Source organism: Botrytis porri (genome assembly GCF_014898465.1).
Source record: "Botrytis porri strain MUCL 3234 chromosome Unknown BPOR_014, whole genome shotgun sequence".
Classification (NCBI taxonomy): Eukaryota; Fungi; Ascomycota; class Leotiomycetes; order Helotiales; family Sclerotiniaceae; genus Botrytis; species Botrytis porri.
In genome coordinates, this window is record NW_024066088.1 from 1,106,391 (window position 1) to 1,126,073 (window position 19,683).

At 41.6% G+C, this 19,683-nt stretch overlaps 5 protein-coding genes across 5 annotated transcripts; 2 read left to right on the top strand and 3 right to left on the bottom strand.

The window, feature by feature from the left end:
• Nucleotides 1–146: 146 nt before the first annotated feature.
• Nucleotides 147–3,309, bottom strand: EAF01_009663 (uncharacterized protein; the record flags this gene model as incomplete). The annotated part of the gene is made up of 4 exons (XM_038917919.1): nt 147–1,843; nt 1,896–2,345; nt 2,396–2,776; nt 2,838–3,309. 4 exons carry the CDS (start codon nt 3,307–3,309, stop codon nt 147–149), a joined length of 3,000 nt encoding a protein of 999 aa, XP_038766728.1.
• A 276-nt stretch (nt 3,310–3,585) lies between these two features.
• On the top strand, nt 3,586–5,168 carry EAF01_009664 (uncharacterized protein; the record flags this gene model as incomplete). The annotated part of the gene is made up of 6 exons (XM_038917920.1): nt 3,586–3,611; nt 3,660–3,761; nt 3,818–3,823; nt 3,878–3,957; nt 4,011–4,307; nt 4,360–5,168. 6 exons carry the CDS (start codon nt 3,586–3,588, stop codon nt 5,166–5,168), a joined length of 1,320 nt encoding a protein of 439 aa, XP_038766729.1.
• Nucleotides 5,169–5,434: 266 nt separating this feature from the next.
• EAF01_009665 (uncharacterized protein) lies at nt 5,435–6,654 on the bottom strand (the record flags this gene model as incomplete). The annotated part of the gene is made up of 2 exons (XM_038917921.1): nt 5,435–6,523; nt 6,574–6,654. The coding sequence occupies 2 exons, from the start codon at nt 6,652–6,654 to the stop codon at nt 5,435–5,437; spliced, it is 1,170 nt and encodes a 389-aa protein (XP_038766730.1).
• A 220-nt stretch (nt 6,655–6,874) lies between these two features.
• On the top strand, nt 6,875–8,767 carry EAF01_009666 (uncharacterized protein). Its single transcript, XM_038917922.1, has 3 exons — nt 6,875–7,660; nt 7,730–8,465; nt 8,527–8,767. The coding sequence occupies exons 1-3, from the start codon at nt 6,998–7,000 to the stop codon at nt 8,547–8,549; spliced, it is 1,422 nt and encodes a 473-aa protein (XP_038766731.1). The 5' UTR covers nt 6,875–6,997; the 3' UTR covers nt 8,550–8,767.
• Nucleotides 8,768–8,781: 14 nt separating this feature from the next.
• EAF01_009667 (uncharacterized protein) lies at nt 8,782–10,633 on the bottom strand (the record flags this gene model as incomplete). The annotated part of the gene is made up of 1 exon (XM_038917923.1): nt 8,782–10,633. Exon 1 carries the CDS (start codon nt 10,363–10,365, stop codon nt 8,782–8,784), a length of 1,584 nt encoding a protein of 527 aa, XP_038766732.1. The 5' UTR covers nt 10,366–10,633.
• Nucleotides 10,634–19,683: the final 9,050 nt, after the last annotated feature.

The window sequence follows — 19,683 nt, forward strand, 5'->3', positions numbered from 1 at the left end:
TTTCCCATCTTACTTCGATCAATATCTCCTGCAAGTGTGTCTACACGAGACGGTACCATTCATCTGACCATCCGGGGGCTTAAAAGTCAAGCTCATGCACCAAAAGCAAGCAGACGTCATTTCTCACAGCATTCCATCCGATTCGTCTACGTAAACCCCACTACGTCCCCCACCATAAGCCTCTGCCACTTTTCCACACACTCCCCAATTCTGACCAACACGCCCGCAGCAAGTAACCTCCTCTTCTCATCTTCCTCACTCCCCGCGCCAATACCCTTAAAAACCCCTTCCACCCACTCCCTCGTCTCCAATAATTCCCTCCCATGTCTTTCCGCCAGCCCCCTAAAATCTCCATCATTAATCTCCAAAATCGTCATAAAAGAAAACAATAACGCTTCTTGCACCACCGTATCGGCCATCGCTTGCATTCTTAAACCCAGACATAAATCCCAAAATTCGCTCGTCATTTGTGGAAGACTTAGTGTTGCTTGTCCCGAAGAGTGGAGGATTATACTAAGGGTTTTGAGAAAGAGACTGAGGAGATGGGGTTGGAAAGCGATATTGGAAGAAGAGTTTGAACCGTAGGCTTTGAGGTGAATGAAAAAGCGACCGGTTAAGGGGAAGAAAAATGAGGTAGAGACGATTTTGGCAAGGGCATTGGAGATAGGCTTTTTGCGCTTCTTCTCGATCTCGAGACGCGAGGAGAAAGTGCGGACTTTGAGAATATTGGGACCGCTTAAGCTGTCGGCTGTTTGGGCTGCGAGAGGCGCGAGGAAAGTTTTCTGCAGGCTGCTGGTTAGGGCTTCGACGGGGTTGCCGGTTGCGCTTAGAGCGGTAAGAGCAGGTTTGGAAGGCGACGGAGAATAACATTTGTGCATTGCTTCTGGGAGCTTCTTTGAAGGAAACGGCGATGAAGATGAAGATGAACCAATGGGATTGGTAAGAGACTTGTCTTCAGACCCATGGCCACCTAGCTCTCGAGCTCCGAGACCGAGTGTGGTAAGGATAGCAGCACGCTGAGCTAGAGAGTAATCGCCGTCAAAGAATGTTTTCGAAAACCATTGGCCCATTTTTTCTGGTAGTGCAATGAGGATGGCGATCATGGCTTGTGAACGCATTTCTTGGAAGTTCTCGATATCATATTTATCTTGCAAACCAATAAGAAGAGTTGCGATTTCTTCCGCGTGAGAACTGACCTCTGCACCAAAGTTGGCTTTGCGCCGTATCAAGGAAGCTGCAGTGGAAAGTGCTAGTTTTTGACGATCGTAGTTTTCAGTATCTCTTAGATAGGTGATGAGATCACGAATATAAACGGGAGCTGTTGGTTTGTTTCTGATGACAAGTGTTGGATCTTCATCAGAGTCTTCGACATCGGAATCAGGTTTGGCATAAGGGGTAAGGCCATCGTCATCAGATTCTACTTCGTCATCGTCTTCAATTTCTTCGATGGAGATGATTTTAGAATTTCCTTTGAGGGGGTTTGGTTTTGGCACTGGCTTGGCCTTTGCAGCTTTCTTTGTTTTCGATATTTCTGGAACAAACGACGACTTGAGAGGCTCGAGATTACCGATTGTATCTGACACATTTACTAAACTCTTGTACCATTTTGCTTCGGATGTTTTCGTATCTTCAATCTTAAAATCCATAATCTTATCTCCTTTATCGACCAAGCTGGACATGGCTTCTCCAATGACCATACCCAAGAAGCGTGCTCGAGGTGATGATGCAGCTAATCTATTTGAAACAACACTCAAATGAGAACCCGACCTCATAATCATCGTTAGTCGAAGAGGCGACATTCTACAAACGTATCCGGCAGACAGGAGGAGAACTTGAGCATGTACTTGGAATCATGTTAGCAAAGGAATGGTATTTGATTGCTTGAAAAATCATACCTTCTTGTTGCAAGGTAGGCGCATGTCTAATATACAAATTATCACCAAATTGGCTCAAGCTCCTTTCCAATATGTTTTCCATATCCTTCTTACTTTTTGAGAGAGCTGCGATTGCAGCACGTCGAATTGCCACACCTTCGCCTATACCAGCCCCCGAGGAGTTTGTCAACCAAGATATCAGGTGATCTTTCCGCGATTCATGATTAGTGATTAGCATGCTAATGAGTTTAGCCGCTGCTGATACGATGTCTGCATTTGCTTGCCACCACTTCTCATCATCCTCCGATGTGATATCCAATGATAGGTTATCCCGTGACAGTAGGTTTATAAATGTATAAAGTAGATTGCGTTGTTCAAAGCTTGGAAGGTATCCATATAGCTTCAGGAATTTTGCTGCATATTCTTCTTTCTGCAGGATTAGAGAGTCTAGAATCTCCTTGGCAATATTATCTGGACCCCGGTGAGCGATAGAATCAAATCAATCCAATGAGTTGTCTTACCAATATGACCAAGTCTAAGACACTTCCCAAAGAGCTCGTTGCAGCTCTTCCATGCTTGCTCGGAGTCTTGTGGCAGGACTTTCAACCAGAATATGATATTCTGACCCAGCCATCTGCTATATGAGCTCCCATCGGCAACCCAATACTTATCATTTGGCTGTTTACTGAGTTCATTAGAGATTGCTTCGGCCTCAGCAGTGATACCAATGATCTTCCCACTTCCCATCAAGGCCAAGAACTCGTTGCAAAGAACTCTCTGCTTAATAGGGACATCGGATGAGCTTGTGATAGTGTTCCAGAGCCTTTCGATAGTGCTTTCCCCTTCAAGAACCTCAACACAAAGTTGCAGCTGTATCTTCAGACTCTCTTCGATACTTGAACCTATATATTGTTAGACCATCAAATGCATAGCTTCTATAAACCTAATTCTCGGGTAGCTTACCTCCTATATTCTTTTTAGTCTCCTTGGACTGCTGCGTGAGTCGCTTTAAGTTCAGTAATATAGCACTAATACCGGCTGTACTTCGAATTGATTTAAGTAGTAATTTGAGAATAGGAGATTGCTTGTTCTTTTTGGCCTTGCTGCCTGACTCGTGAAATATACTCCAGTAATTGGGTGTGACTTCAGACACCAAAACATGTACCAGCTGAGAAGCCAGAGGACCTGGAGAAGTAATACTAAAATTTGTTTCATTATCAAGAAATTCCAAAGCCGACTTCAAGTCGTCAGAACTAGGCTGATTTTTCAAGGTTTCCAATGCTTGTTCAGCGCTTGATATATGTATAGGATTCGAATGGGTCTTCTGGACTGGCTGGGTTAATGGTGAAGAGGTAGAAACCTCAATAAGAGCATTTTCATCTTTTTGCTCTTGTCTCTTATAGACTATACTCACGGGTGTGAGCAGATCATCCATAGCTGCATTAAATTTAGTTAATGAATGATTCTGAGTAAATTTTTAGATTTAAGTAATTTTCTTGATTCTCAGAGTCTACAATACTTAGTGCAGCTAGGTATACGACAGGCAATCGCGGCTAGCGCGTTTGCGATAGCGCTAACAAGCTCATGCACCTCGATAAGAAGACACTCCATTTCCAAGAGTTCGAAGCTATTCCGATCATACAATTCTCCTCAATTTCCTTCACCGCAGAGAAGTACTCGAGGAATCGTTAAATACCCAAAATCTCTTATTATGGCAACCCAAACACTCTCAAGATGGTACGTATACTCTTCCGATCTGTTTACTATCAAACTAACAATTTGAAGGACTTTTTTGGACAATATCCGTCGAACTCCTGGTCCATTTACTGATGAGGAGTTTGATGGTAGCGAGGCATGCACTGCTCTCCTCGATCACATGAAAATCTTGTGAGTTTGACCATTCTTGAAAATAAATACAGAATATGTTGCTAATACTTCTCCAGAGTAATGTTGGTTGCCTAGGAAATTCACTGGATGGAGCTTTGAGTGCTAACAGAAAGTAGTGGAGCGGGAGGTCTTGGTTGCGAAATCTTGAAGAATCTAGCGCTATCAGGATTCAAGACGATTCACGTGATTGATATGGGTACTTTTTTGTTCAACTTAATCTGAGAAAACACTCTAACTAAGCTCTTGTAGACACAATCGACGTTTCAAATTTGAATCGACAATTCCTTTTCCGCCATAGCGATGTTGGAAAGTCCAAGGCTGAAGTTGCAGCCAAATTTGTAGAGAAACGAGTAAAGGGTGTCACGATTGTACCGCATAATTGCAAGATCCAAGATAAGGATGAGGAATTTTACATGCAATTCAGCATTGTTGTATGCGGGTTAGACAGTATCGAAGCCCGACGATGGATTAACTCTAAATTGGTCGACATGGTTGATATGGAAAATCCGGACAGTCTGAAGCCATTGATAGATGGAGGAACCGAAGGTATTAAAAATGTTTCAACCACTCGAAGCAAATTTGCTAACGATATCATTAGGATTTAAAGGTCAATCACGTGTAATCCTACCGACCATGACTTCCTGTATCGAGTGTCAACTTGATATGCACGCACCGAGAGCTGCAGTTCCTCTCTGTACGCTAGCTACAATACCTCGCCAACCGGAGCATTGCATCGAGTGGGCTCACATTATGGCATGGGAGCAAGAGAAGCCATTTCCCAAGCTAGATAATGATGATCCAGAACACATCACTTGGCTTTACAAGAAGGCTCTAACTAGAGCGCAAGAATTCAACATCCCGGGTGTTACTTATTCTTTGACACAGGGAGTGGTCAAAAATATCATTCCAGCAATTGCTTCGACTAACGCAATAATCGCGGCAAGCTGCTGTAACGAAGCGTTCAAAATTGCAAGCAGTACCAATCCTTCTCTTGGCTTGGAGGAAAATTATATGATGTACAGTGGAGACGACGGCATTTACACTTACACCTTCAAGCATGAGAAGAAGGACGACTGTCCCGTGTGTGGAAACTTGGCAAGGGATTTGAGCATCGACCCCAATTTGACTCTTCAGGAGTTCATCGATTCTCTTGCACATAGACCAGAAGCGCAGCTCAAGAAGCCTTCGATTCGTTCAGCTGACAATAAGTCTTTGTACATGCAGAGCCCGGAGAGCTTGCGCGTGAAGACCGAGCACAACTTGTCAAGGAAGATGGGAGAAATGACTGGGGACGGGGATGAGGTTGCAGTAACAGATCCGTCATTGGGTTCAGTCATGTTCAAGTACAGACTGAAATTCTCCAGGGCATTTGTGGTAGATGCTGCGACTGAGAGTGTGTCCACTTAGCCGAAATCCAGCTGGGAAAACACGACGAAGTATGACTGACGTGAAAACGAAGTAGATTTAGTGGGATCATAGGCAAAAGGGGTTTTGATAGCTTGCATATCTAGTTGCCTATGACTGGATTATGAGAGAATTAAATCATATAAATAGCATTGATTTTTTGGTTATAATAAACTCTTTAGAATCTAGATACCCATTTATCCACGAATAAACCAACCAACGCCATATTTCCTGAACTCCTACAATGCTCCCCTATATATCTCCACAAATTACTTCGTCATGTTTTTTAAACTCGTTTTGAATGCTTCACACTTTGTTCTCAGTGTCTTGATCGACTCCAGGAACAATTCATCGCTGTCCCATTGTCCCAAGCTCTCGATTGAGAAAATGAAATGATCTCTCACTCTTCCCAATTTGACCTTGCCTTGGAATTCCTCATGTCTTAAACATTCTCTGCTGACCGTATCCCTCATAGCATCTACAACCACTGCCTTGTCCTCACCCTCGTGTCCTTCGTATCCACTTCCTTTAATCTTTGCCTCCTTTGCAGTAACCCTCTCAATCCCAATAACGCCATCAGGGAAACATCTCTTGAACTTCTTTGCGTCTTTGCCCAAAATTGGTTGAGTGATATCAATCACTGGCAATAATCGATATGAAGCTGTGGCTACTGGCGAAAACTTGGCATGATCCCTTCCAATTCCCTTAATCGCATGCATATCAATATCAATGACTTGACCGGGTCTCATCTTCGCGATCAAAATATCTGGATTAGGACTCTTGATAGTGTTCTCCCCGCTGAAATACTCGAGTTGTCTTCCAAAAGGCTTGAATTCGATGTCCTTCGCATATACATGTGCATTGTGGTATTTTTTTCTTGGATCGGTTTCTCCTGGAGTAGCTTCCTTATTACGTGTGCATTCGACTTTCAGGGTCAATTGAATGGTATTATGATCGAAAGAGCCGAGATGACGTTCTTCTTCGGGGGTTTCTTCCTCGGGCTTCTGGAGCCATTTCATAAAATCTAAGAGTCCTTCTTTTCCCCCCTTGAATGGTACGAGACCGAGACGAGCGCAGAGAACTTCATCTTGGATTACAGAGGTGTTGTTTTTGACGAAACAGTATTCGATAGCGAGTGTGGGGATTTCAGCAATGAGGATTCGACGGAAGGCGTTGGCGACTGAGGCATCGATGCCAATGAGGGAGAATGAGGAGAGGAGTGGTTCGTTTTGGTGGAATTGTACTTTGAGGTTCTCGGCGAATCTTTGCTTATTCCATGCATGATCTTCGTGAGGCCAATGACCCGGGAAATCTGTGGATGTGATGTCGGTGACGGTTTCGGTGTTTATTCCAACTATCTATGAATGGAATCAGAAATGAAATCAGTGTACATTTGAAGACTTTGTACCTTTCTAGCTGCCAATTCTCTTTCAGAAAAGCTTCTGGGTGGTGGGGCATCAGCCGCAGTATATTTTTGTTTTGGTGCCATCTTGTATAATTCTGCAAACCCAAATAAAAAAATCGATCGCGGGGTCGTTCTACTCTCAGTCGCACTGTCGCAAAGATTCTGAAGATACAAAAAAATAAATTTTGATATCGGCATCAAAGATCAACCGGCGCCGACCCTTGCTATTCATGACAACCAATCAAATCATCTTAAATAAGCAAAGCTAATCAAGAGATCCGTGCTAAGAAGTCAAGAACATCATCAAGATAATCAAAGAGGCAAACGCTAAAACGGCCTCACTCTCCACTCCTCAGTCTCATTGCCTCTCTCTCAAAACATTGAGATCTGGTAGAAATCATCCAGTATCTCGTCAGTTTTGTTCACAATGGTCGCATCATTATTCCGGCAGGCCGGGCGCACAGCTACTAGATGCTCGTTGCGACCCACCACACTTCGTCCCTCAACATCAAGAGCCTCAATTAGAGCATTTTCAGCATTCCCCGCCCGCAGATACGCAGAGCCATACGAGGGCACAAGATTAGTCCCTACCGATGAACATTTCGCATTTAACAACAACCCAGATCATCTCAACGTAGCTCCCGAATCAAGACTGCACGAAGACGAAAATGTGGAGAAGAGGAAGATTCGCCATTATACCGTGAACTTCGGCCCTCAACATCCGGCTGCTCACGGTGTGTTGCGTTTGATTTTGGAGCTCAACGGAGAGGAAATTGTGAGGTCGGATCCTCATGTCGGGTTATTGCATCGGGGAACTGAGAAGTTGATCGAATATAAGACATACATCCAGGCTTTACCATACTTTGATCGATTGGATTACGTTTCTATGATGACCAATGAGCAATGTTTCTCTTTGGCTGTTGAGAAGTTGCTAAATGTTGAGATTCCTGAGAGGGCAAAATGGATTCGAACACTTTTTGGTGAAATCACTAGAATTTTGAATCATCTCATGTCGGTTTTGTCTCACGCAATGGATGTTGGTGCTCTTACACCTTTCTTGTGGGGTTTCGAAGAACGTGAGAAGCTTATGGTAAGGAAATTTTATTATTATTGATTTTGACTATCTAAGAAAATGTAATGGTGCTGATATCCAACGTAGGAATTCTACGAACGAGTTTCAGGAGCCCGCTTGCACGCTGCATACATTCGTCCAGGTGGTGTTCATCAAGATATTCCAGTTGGACTTCTTGACGACATCTACCAATGGGCCACTCAATTCGGCGACCGCATCGACGAAACTGAGGAACTACTTACCGATAATAGAATTTGGATTGGAAGAACGAAAGGAGTTGGTGTCGTTTCAGCCGCTGACGCTCTGAACTTGAGTTTCACTGGTGTTATGCTTCGAGGTAGTGGTGTTCCATTTGACGTCCGTAAGAGTCAACCTTATGATGCATATGACCAAGTCGACTTCGATGTACCAGTTGGTGTCCATGGTGATTGCTACGATCGATACCTCTGCAGAATGGAGGAATTCAGACAATCCCTCCGAATCATTCATCAATGCTTGAATAAGATGCCAGCTGGACCGATCCGAGTAGAGGACTACAAGATCTCTCCACCACCCCGTGCTGCTATGAAGGAGAACATGGAAGCACTCATCCACCACTTTTTACTATTTACCAAGGGATACACTGTTCCACCTGGAGAGACTTATTCTGCAATTGAGGCACCAAAGGGTGAAATGGGCGTGTACGTTGTAAGTGATGGAAGTGAGAGACCATACCGATGCAAGATTCGCGCGCCCGGTTTCGCTCATTTGGGTGGATTCGATCAAATCTCAAGAGGACATTTGCTTGCTGACGCGGTTGCTATCATTGGTACCATGGATTTGGGTAAGTTTTCATGAAAACATTTGTCGTTTCGCTTGTAGATCCATGCTAATCATACTCGCAGTCTTCGGAGAAGTTGATCGGTAGTCGTGATTCGACGAAAAGGAAAGTGAGAACGGAAAAGAAGATGTCGGTGATGGTACAGTGGTTTTAAGCAATTCCGCCGCAGATTTTTCTCCTTTGTTCTCAATGTACAAATTCTAAGTGAAAGGCTGGTTAGCATAGTTCCAGCATTGCACCACATAAATGACTATCCCCAAAAAATTATCTGCATTTGAAAACTTACTTGAAATTTTTGCCTTGTTCTTGCTTGATCCCTTTACATTGTTGAGTTTGGTCGTGGCATGCTGCTGATGACTCTTGGCGTACGCAACAGGGAAATGTTCATAGTAGCAGGTGTATCTTGAGAATACATTTGAGCTTGTCCCTGAGTATTTGCTTGAGTTGTTGCTTGTCTCGCATGAGAATCAGTTTGAACCGGACCGGTAGTAGTCATCTGCATTTGAAGTTGTCCCATAGATTGAGTGGTTCTAGATCTTTGAACAGTGTTGCGTTGAGTGTTGCCATTCCCATGACGTCCATTGCGTCTAACTCCATGATGACCCTCATTGAAGTATCTTGGAGCAGCAGGAGCTACCAAAGGCGAGTTCCCTAAATAGGGAACCTGTGGTGGGAGTGGAGGTAAACCATTATCAGGATCGTGCCATGCCATTCTTGCGCCAGAAACACCACGAGGAAGAGGGGAGAATGCGGGAGCACGAGTGAAACGGCCGATTGGCTGCTGCTCGGCCATGGAGACTGCAACAGGACCTTGAGCGCGTGTTTGGGGTGAGCCATGTGCGTTAGTATTGGCACCGGTACTGGGATTGAAATGAGGGCGATCCATATAGTAACCTGCGTAGTTATAGGTATCTCGTTGAGCATCGGTGTCCATGGCTTGGTGTTGCGGATAGATCATTGGATAGCTGGTTGTATCTGCAAATGCAGCAGGAGGACCATGTTGATATCTAGGTTGGCTTGGTGGACCTGTTTGACCGTATGCTTGAGGATCCATGCCACCAATTGGTGCTCTCTCGGAACTATGCATTGACATTGGCATTGGTGTATAAGGCTCCGGATTGGGACTCCAAGAGTACTGGTTTCCAGAGTAGATAGTGCTACCATTTCCATCGCTGTAAGTAGATGTAGCGAAATTGGGACTCTGATAGCTAGGAAGACCTGAAGAAGGGGGTGGAGGCATCTCGAAAGCGTGAAATGCATGAGTTTCAACTCTGTGGTTGGTGAAAAGGGGATGTCCTGGAGGATAGACACCCATGTTTGACATTCTTAGATCAGGGGGGATGATCATCATATCTCCGTACATAGGAGATGAACTTGTCCTAATTGGTGGATTCTCGATAGGCCGAGCAGGTACAACGCCTGTAACGGGATTTATGTCGTATGGACCTCCTCGGTGGACGTTGGCGATATGGAAGTATCGGTGGGAAGAGGCTGGATCGCGGGGATGGGGACTGCGATATCCTGGTGGTGTAGTGTTCATCATAGCTTCGATGTTTGATCCTTGCATCATACCGTTATTTCCGCCAATTTCTCCCATTTGTGTGCCTTTTCCATCGCGTCTCTCGGTATTGTTGTTATCGCCAGTGTTATCGATTGGACCAGTATTCGCACCAGCATCTCGGCCTCTTCCTCGTCCCCTGTTTCTAGCTCTTCCATTTCCATTACCACTTCCCTCTCCCTCTCTCCTGAAATCTCTAGCCTCCAAACCACTACCCCGCTCTCTCTCCCGACGCTCTCTCTCTGCCCTATCAAATATGACCTCACACTTACATTCTCCTCGCTCATGTCTCTCTCGATGAGCATTCTCTTCTGCTATAACGCTCATATTCCAACTGACGCGCATGCAAGCATGACAGAATTGGTTGGCAGGAATGCTTTGCAAGGCCGGAATAGAGCATGGGGGGAAAGTCTCGTTTTGAGCGGTAGTCGGGCATCTTGTGATGCAGGGCAAGCTGCAGTGGCCACAGGTGTAGCCCCCAAAACGTCTTGAAGCACATGACGGGTGATCCGAGGGTTTTGCGAGTGATGTGATAGTATGTGGTCGAAAATGTGTCTGATTTGTCGTTTATTAGTTTTGCATGCGTATCAAAGTGTTATTTTGCTCGAAATTCGGTGTATTATTGTTGATATTGAGGTTGTTATTGCAATCGTATCTGTGAAGGAGGAATAAGGGAGGTTGAGAAGAGATATTTCGAGGATTAGTTCGAGATTCGAAGTGATGTTTCAAAAAGTAAGGTGGTAGCGTGGTGAAGGGGTTCGATTCGAGGTAAGTGAATGTGAATCTGCTTTATCGAAAGATTATTTAAAACTGTAAAAATTGTCTGTATATCCAATCAAATTGTCGAATTCGAGTACGTGGGGGTGTTATTTGAGAGTTTGGGAGTCGTATGGTGAGAGATTGATAGATATGACCTGGATCGGGACAAAATAGGTAGTCAATATTCCGTTCCAAAAGTTAGGGGCTTTGAGGAAGAGATAGGGAGTAAAGGTAGACGTACCTTATAGAATCTCGTACGGCCAACTTTCTGAACGAAAAGTAATACTGCTGCCTAGGTTTTTTTGAGTGCTTGATTAGATTGTGCAATGAGGTTCATAGACTACAATTGTATTAAACTCTCCCGTTTTCGGAGCTTCAAGGAAGACAATGGGAAGGGAAAGGATTGAAAAAAAATGTATAATACATACCTTTTGTAGAAGAAGCCTCGAATTATCAACGGTGGAGACTCTAAGATATCAATAAGCCTTCGTGTTGCTATTCGGAGAGATTATGTTAGAGGTACTAAAGGCTCTAAAGCTTGTTTGGCCGGTATAGATGAAGGATATTGTGGGCAATTAGGAGTAATGAAGGAGGGTGATACTCATTAAAGAGTAGCTATACGTACATTGATCGATTTGCGAGAAGAAACGCAATGTTCCAATACCTTTGAAGTTCTCCGTTTCCAGAGAAGTGGTAGTAAGTATCTTGTTCTTCAAGGTAGCAAGTAAGTTAGGTAAAGTTCTGATAAAGTGCTGCTCTGGGGGACTCACGGAAGTTTGGCTGTCTTTTGTAAAGTTATGTTGGAAGAAAGAGGGCAGCTCCGGAGATACTACTTTATGCTCGAGGACTTCAGAGGATGGGCGAGATCGGAGCGATAAGGAGGTGAATATGAGGAGGAGAAAGAATAATAGTGGATATCACGGGGCCGTTTATACAAATTTTCTTGCAGATATCTCAGATTTTACTCCAAATATTGCGAATGAGGGGTATTAAAGCGGGTACTGGAGATGTACTAGCTGTTCATGCGTCATTGGGAACCTTGATAGAGAAGGAGCTGTTGAGCTGCACATCTGTTGGGAATATGGGGCTTGGCAGAGTTTGCTTATGGGCTATTGTGATGATTGTTAATGATATCTGGTGAATATGACTACCTGGTGCTTGTTTCTGCCTTGTTTAATCAAGTATGTAGTATCGTGTAGCATCTTTGAATACTTGAGCTTCATTTTATGTACTTTATGAGTGTTCTGTTGATATTATTAATGAACATTGGATTTATGTCCATGGATTTTTACTATAATGATATAATTATTACACCTGGAGAGAGATTTAGACAAAATCAGTGTTCTCATTGATAATTCATTATATGATGCATATAATGTATATGAGAACAATAGCGTTTGAACCCCCAGTTTCATCAATAAGAGTAAAAAATGACGCAGAAACTAATGCTATAGAGAGATTCATCAGAGTAGACATATCATTAAGTGAATTTTGGTGAAATTAATTTCAAAATAGTTGATTTAAACACTCTTTGTGAAGTTTTAAGACATTTCCTTGATCTATATGAAGGTAAAAAAGGGGCCTTAAAAAATTTCTCGGCAAATGAAGGGTAAAATAGGGGTCTTAGGACATCTCGAAAGACATAAAATACTAAGATCATGCTAATATTCATGAACTATGAATTAGAATCTAAAGAGTATAGTTCATGTTGAGTTATTGATAATTCATATTTTGAAGATCCAGATCGAGTATTAAGTATTCGAGAAGGTTTAACATCTAGTTTAGAATCATACAATTAAATTCTTACAATTCTCGGGATGAGACTTGACAGGCAAGTAGGTAGCTTGTTTCTGCAATGACTTTATATTTCAGGGTTTTTAATGCTAAGTGAGATCAGATGGAAGCTTTGTTGAGAAGTTCATAACCAATTCTTTGTGAGCTTTTGGGATAAGCTCGAACAGCGAATTGTAAAAGTTGTTTAGGGATGAACATATCTTCTGAAAAGACAAAACAGGATCATAGAGGACAAGAAAGGCTGATTCTCTGATCGAAAAAGGTACTTTACTTATCTTTCAGGCTCTTGAGACGAAATCCAATGGGTGATAGTCGAAATTTGTTATAAATCGATCTCTCTTTTGAGACCCGAAAGTTGATAGGACAAGACTAGTGAGAATTATTGTCCTGAGCAGATTTGAACTTTCAGCTTTCTTTAGACTCTCAAGAGACGAGATGTAGTTGGCAGGAGTTGAGATATTCTATAATTTAGTTCATTTCTCAAGCCCATAAGATCAGAAAAAAATAAGACTGCTATAAGTTGTTGTCTTGGAAAGATCTCGACTTTAAATGAGCTTAAGACTTCTCAAGATGAGATCTACTAGGTAAGAGTTGAAATTTCTCATAAATTCATCCACATTTTAAGCTCGAAAAGTTGAAAGAACAAGACTATCGCATGTTATTTTCCTTTGAGAATCTTGACAATCAATTTGCTTTGGGGTTTCGAGACGAGAATGCGATGAAACATAGTACATCTAATTTAAGGGAAAATCAACATTTGAAGGATTCGAAGCTGATAGTTTGCGCCAGCAGTGAGTATATGTCTAAGTAAGACTTCGAGTTTCAACTTTTTCCATTCAAACTCATCTCAAGGTTCAGCAAAAAGGATGAGAGGTGATCCAAAAATGAAGTTGTATTTGAAGGGCAGAAAGCTGAGTATGTAAGACGAATGTGTCAGCATATGCATGTGTCTAGAATTTGGGCTATGTGGGTATATATACAGATTCCCTTTGTAGCTTACTACATTTTTATTTTCGAAGTTGTTAATACTGATTGAAATCATTCTAACCCTACAGTTTCCCAGCTTTACTCGATAAAAAAGGATTTTTTTTTTAAATCATGTATTGTAGCTTTTTAACTAGATTTCCTGAATTACTTGATTAAGTCGGCTTAGATTAAGCATATTGAATTGATTAAGTATTTTGAGGTTGATCAAGCATTGAATGCTTATATTTATAGCCTACTTTTGAACTACTTTGAATACATAGATCTTTGATAGCTCCAAAAGAATTGAAATTCTGTGTTTATAGCCCGATTTCTGAAGTCTATACTTACAGGCTGATCCCGCTTTTACCAGAAAACCTGTATGCATAGCTTCATGTTTGCTCCTTCCAGATGAAGGTGATTCCGATTTACGGAGATGTGAAATCTAAAAGGGGAAAGAGTGTTAGGGATGTATATGTATATACTTATGATTGAAGCTAAGAAGAGTATAAACAAAGGTTACTTTTGTTGCTTATCTCTTTTCTCTCTTCATAGTTTATAATATCAATTGAAACTATTCATGTCACACGCGTCACAAGAAGCAATATGGGAATAGCTTCTAAGATCAATAATTAGATAAGAGAACTATGCTAAGGACGAAAGGTCTTCCTATGAGACCTATATAGGAATTGATTACATGACTATCTATCAGTCATTCACTTGACAGGGGTTTAGGCATTGACAATTCAATCACCACAGCTTACCAGCTTTACTCCGTAACAGAATATAACTGATATCTCAGAAGCAGTGTAATACTCTTTGAGGTCCTCCTGAACATGTCGTGGACAGCCAATTTTATCAAATTCACTATTGGTTAGATCAAATTTATAATTGATTTGTGTCAATCATAAAGGCCACAATGTTCAAAATTAGGGCCCGTTCAGATCGTTTCTTAGGCGATGCAGAACTACTGTAGATTTTCGTGTCAGTATAGGCCTAACTGAGTGTATACTGGCACTTTGTGTTCTCTTCAGCTTAGTCTTGTCCTACAAAGTAGATTGCCAACAAAATTCAAAACTCAAAAGTAAATTGCTGAACGCACAAGTATCGCTACAGAAAGCTAACAAATGTAGGTTTACAGGTTTTAGGAATTCATAGGAATTTGTATAACGGTGTCGCCAAATAATCTGTAATCAATCTAAGTGTTTCTCGGATTTTTGTTGAAAGCATTTTATCTAAGAATTCTCCTATATGTGACAGAAATTGGCTGGAATTGGATTCAGTTTTTCGCTTATTCATTACACTAAATCCAATTCTGGCCATTAGAAACGTTAATTCATATCATCGCTAGGAACCCTCAGATAGTATGTAAGAAGATCTAGCAGAGAAGGAAGACACTCGACATTAAGATTGGACTTAAATCAGCACTTGTAAACAAAATTTAACTCTACATTATTTCAGATCCACAAAATTTAGCATGCATTAACGCACAAACCTTATGTGCCAACAATCCAAAAAAAGACCGAACGGGCTCTTAACATGGAGAAGTACCTGAAATTGACGTTGGAGAGAGAAGCTAGTCCCATTCAATTAACGTACCTCTTACCGAACTTTTCTCGATTCACAGGTATTCAACGAACTATCTTCACTTCAAATCTCACTTGGACTGTCCTCAATTTGTTGTTCTGCCGTGCAAGAGTAATCATGTAGAGTAAGGAGATCTCTGACTTGGAAATATGCTACACAGAAATAATCTGTATCTGCAGGTAGTCTATTGAAGGTTCTACCTATTCTGCAGACTATCTACAACACAAAACCCTTAAAGTAACTACTTTGTATAGATTATCGGTAAATTGTCTGCCTGTATTCATATTGCACCATGTGGATATGATTCGTATGCAGATTGACAAAATTTCATAATATCAAGCTTGGATCACTCATAATCTCGGGATAACTTCAAAAAAGTGAATTAAAATCCGAATCATCTCTTAATTTGGAGATACGGATTATCTGAAAATCATGTATTCGAACTTTTCAAGAATCTGTTCTGCAAACAGATAAGCTGTAGAATATCTTTGAGGCCAATAATCTGTTTCGCAGGTACTCGTTGCGCAGCCTACTTGGAAAACAGGTCATGGTCTCTGAAACCCTAACTGAATCTCGAAAATGTTCCAATTCATACCTGTCCCTGAATATCTCAGTCTTCAGGACTGTGTTTTCTCCCCGAATGATCTTTACTATGTAAAGTGAATAGCTTCAACTTAGAAAGATGGTGATAGTGATGAATTAGAAAAGTATCATTTCAGCATCATGGCTACAGTCCATTCCGCTTTTACTGACCAGATTACTGGCCTCCGATGAGCATTCTGATCTCCACATCATGGTGAAATTTCTTTCGGTCCTTGATGAATCTTCCAAGCTCCGAAAATGTAACCCAATAATTTTTTGAGAATGCCACACCGCAACTTATCTTGCTCCTTTATGAAAGTCTGTATCTTAATAATATAGTCCAACTTCTTTTTGAAATAACCGTGTTTGTAGTTAACACCGTTTTTTTTTTGGATCAAGGAGCCTCTTGATACTTCCAAGGTCCAGTATAGCAACAATAATACAATAGAAGTAGTGCAATTCATGCCCTCACAGTTTTCGAAGGCGCTCGTCATATTGAAGCAAACGTTATTTCTAGATAATGACTTACAAAAATGAGCCACGAGGGGGTGCAGCAGCTTTTCACAAAAATCTAAAACCGATAAAAATGAGAAGCAGGCCTGCCTTAGTCCAATGATGAGGGCTATACCGAGGAAAATGAGACGCTACTGATAATGGAGGACATTAATGCTAGGGTTGATACCCTCAATCTCAAGAGACCACTCTTCAGAGCGGAAATAACACAGACTAAGAGAACGAGAAAGCACGACTTTGCCAACTGCCAGCGACGTCTATGCCAAATTATGTGGAAAGATAGACGAGTCTGAACATGTCCAGAACGCAGCAAAGCAAACAAAAAAGACAAAACTGTTGACAAATAAAAAATGTTGGCATGGCTTCTGTGGCGACAACAATAAAATTGATCTGCTTTGGCCTTGGGTGTATGGTCAATTCTGCTAGAAGTTGAATCATCTCCGACGATATGACTTCCGTCATTGACTGACTGACTGATCAGCTTCTCCACTGGATGTTCACCTACCACTGGGCTAGATCTGCGTCATCTGCTGTGTTCTGTCAGTATGAAAACTGTGCAAGTCATGACAACTAAGCAGATGAAACGCATTCACTAACTGTTGATTGCGTGACTGAAGCTATTTTCTAATTGATGATCTCGAACGTAAAAGCGCTTCTGGAAATATGTAGAAGGCCCAAGACTGGATATTCTTTCTGGAATTTTACTACTGATTTTCACTTCCCTCTATGTCCTGCAGCATTATTTTAATCCCATTTTCCTTTCTTTTCTCTTTTAAAGCAAGAGGAATGGATTGAGGGCTTTTGATCTCAGTACCCCTTTCTTCCAACTTCCGATGTAGCTGTAGTGAATTTCAAGAGAAGTAATCATTTCCTCGATACCACAAGTGGTTGCACAAGTAATTGCAATAGCAAGAGGCTTGATTCCGATATCAGTGCTTTGAAGCACACTTGAATTTTGTGAATAGATTCACTGCAGTCAAAGAAAGGGAGTCGAATGAATTATGAATTGACAATAATTTGTAGAGGGTTCACGGACTCGCGGACTTATTGGTAGCATAGGAGAAAAGGAATTTCATGCTGATAGTATAATCATGTGAGAGAAAAGTGTACGAGAAGAGACATGCGGAGGTACAGATCTACGTCATCTAAAATATCAATCAATAACTTTTCAGAGATACTAATAATTCATTCAGCAATACAGATTCACGGTGTTTAGATTCTCATATCTAGCTTTGCAGAGCTTTATAGAGATCCTGAGTAAGATTGCCGGATCGGGATGATACATCAGAAGAGACTCCGCATAAACACACGGCAGCGCCAGTGGAAAAGTTTAATGCAAAGCATTGGGCTCTGTAATGGTACCAATCGTGATATCTCGATGAGGCCAAACAATAAAATGATTAGTTCCATGGCAAGTTAACATGTTTTGCCTCATGTATCTCATCTTATGCAAGAAAAAAGTCCAAGTTTAAGCCAGAATTTGACATGCCAGAATTTATGCAACTTTCTTGAATTTTGAAATTTCTCTCAGCCCATGTATCGAGCGACGGTCAATGTACAGAAGCCTGTGAAACTTCAAAATTTAATTTTTCGATCATGAATAAATGAGATCGCATTGATTTATCCAAATCCCTAAGATATCTAAAAAGGAACCTAGTCACAAACCGCAATTTATTTTCGTTTTTGGAGGCAAACCTCTTGCTTGTAATGGCAAGTCATGTGTTGTCTGGGAAGAAAGTGTGGGAAGAAAGAAAGGGGCGATTATTAGCCGAAGGTCTATTTAGTGCCGAGAAAGAGACAAAGCAACTCTAGTACGTGTGTCATTGCGACTCATTACTTGCTTACTACAATTTGTTAAACGTGATATGGACGTCTCTTGTTAAGTCACTTTTATACATTAATGTATTGATCTTGAATGAAGATCAGCGGCAGTTCATATCGCGCGCTAGATGCTAAGTTCATGGCAAGTTGGTGCACTCTGTTCAGAAGTTAGATCAATGGATTCAACCCTCTTAAGTATAAATTATATCAATATTTATTACACATCGGAGAAACTCTCTATCTTTTCTAGTTCTTCGAATTAGAAAGTCTTTATTAGTTGGCCGAATTTAGTATTGGTCTCTTCTTGGCCCCTGCCTTATTGACATTTGTTGTAAGACATCGTGAGTCCCCTGTAATTTTTTGGTACAGGTTGGTGTATTCTTAGTTGGTCTTAGCAACTACCTAGCGGTCCCTTGTTAATGCCTGGCTAAAAGCGAAGCTAAATGGTAGATGGACTTTGTTGCATATCTCGTACCCCTGCAGTTATTTAGTGAACACCAGTAGCATTGTTTCCAGCTGCTAGGAGGAATAAATTGACTTGGTGAGGGCAACCATATAAAGTTGAGCTAGCTAGGGCTCACAGCTATCATAATTGCTCCAATATCATAGGTGACATAGTTTCAAACCGCCCCATGATTGCAATTTTATATCAATTTAACTTTCAAACCGCACTGATGATGATTTTTGCTAAGGTTTACCGCAAGACTTTAATTGAGTAGGTCAAAAACTAAGCTCATGGGAAGTAACGGAATATTGGACATAACGCAGAAAGTTTCATAGAAGCTGAGATGACTGCTGTCAATTGAAATAAGAACTTGGTGGGTTTACCTGAGTTTGGAAGCTGCCAAATTTCTGATAATGCCCGTGAGATCAACAACTCCTCTGCTGGTAGAACCCTTTCCTCAAAAGTGGGTACCTTTCTGGAAGGGGATCCCGCTACTATGTGGGTACCTGTAAGTAATCTGGCGCTGAATAGCATCTCTTGTATTTTGCTGTGACACAAGTGTAGTTAAATAAGAAGACAGAGAAGTTGACCCTGTATCGAGGCTCGAAGATTGGGGCTGCGAGCTGACGGTACATTTCCAGATAACGTTAAAGTGAAGAGAGCAATTCCTCCAACCCACAGTAGAATTCTCCTTCCCAATAGCTTGGAGGAATTAGAATGACTCGATTTATCTCCTTCACTAGTAAATTGTTGCATATCTCAATATCTACGCTGTTCTATGCAGCCAATTGAAGAATTGAGAGGGGCGTGGGATATCAAATTTCCCGGATTCACCGAGCCACGCTAGGCTTTACGGGAAGTCCACCGTAAAATTGAGATGGTATTGAAATCTAACTATCACTGCAGTTCCCATAGTACTCTTGATATAGACTGTGTCATTTCTATACTCGCTACTCAGCTTCTCTCTCAAAAGCTCGTCAATTATCATCAAATCCATCTTCGCCAGCAAGTAAAGCGGGGTAGGTTATTCAAATTCGTCATGTAACAAGTGTTTGAATCCGCCACATGCAAGACATAGCATCGGCTTTGAAAGTCTAGGTACATTTCATACTCCGCAATGTCGCTATACCAAAGACTTTCACTGTCGTATTCATTCGAAGTAGAATCAACTAATTGAAAACAACATGGACAAGGATCCT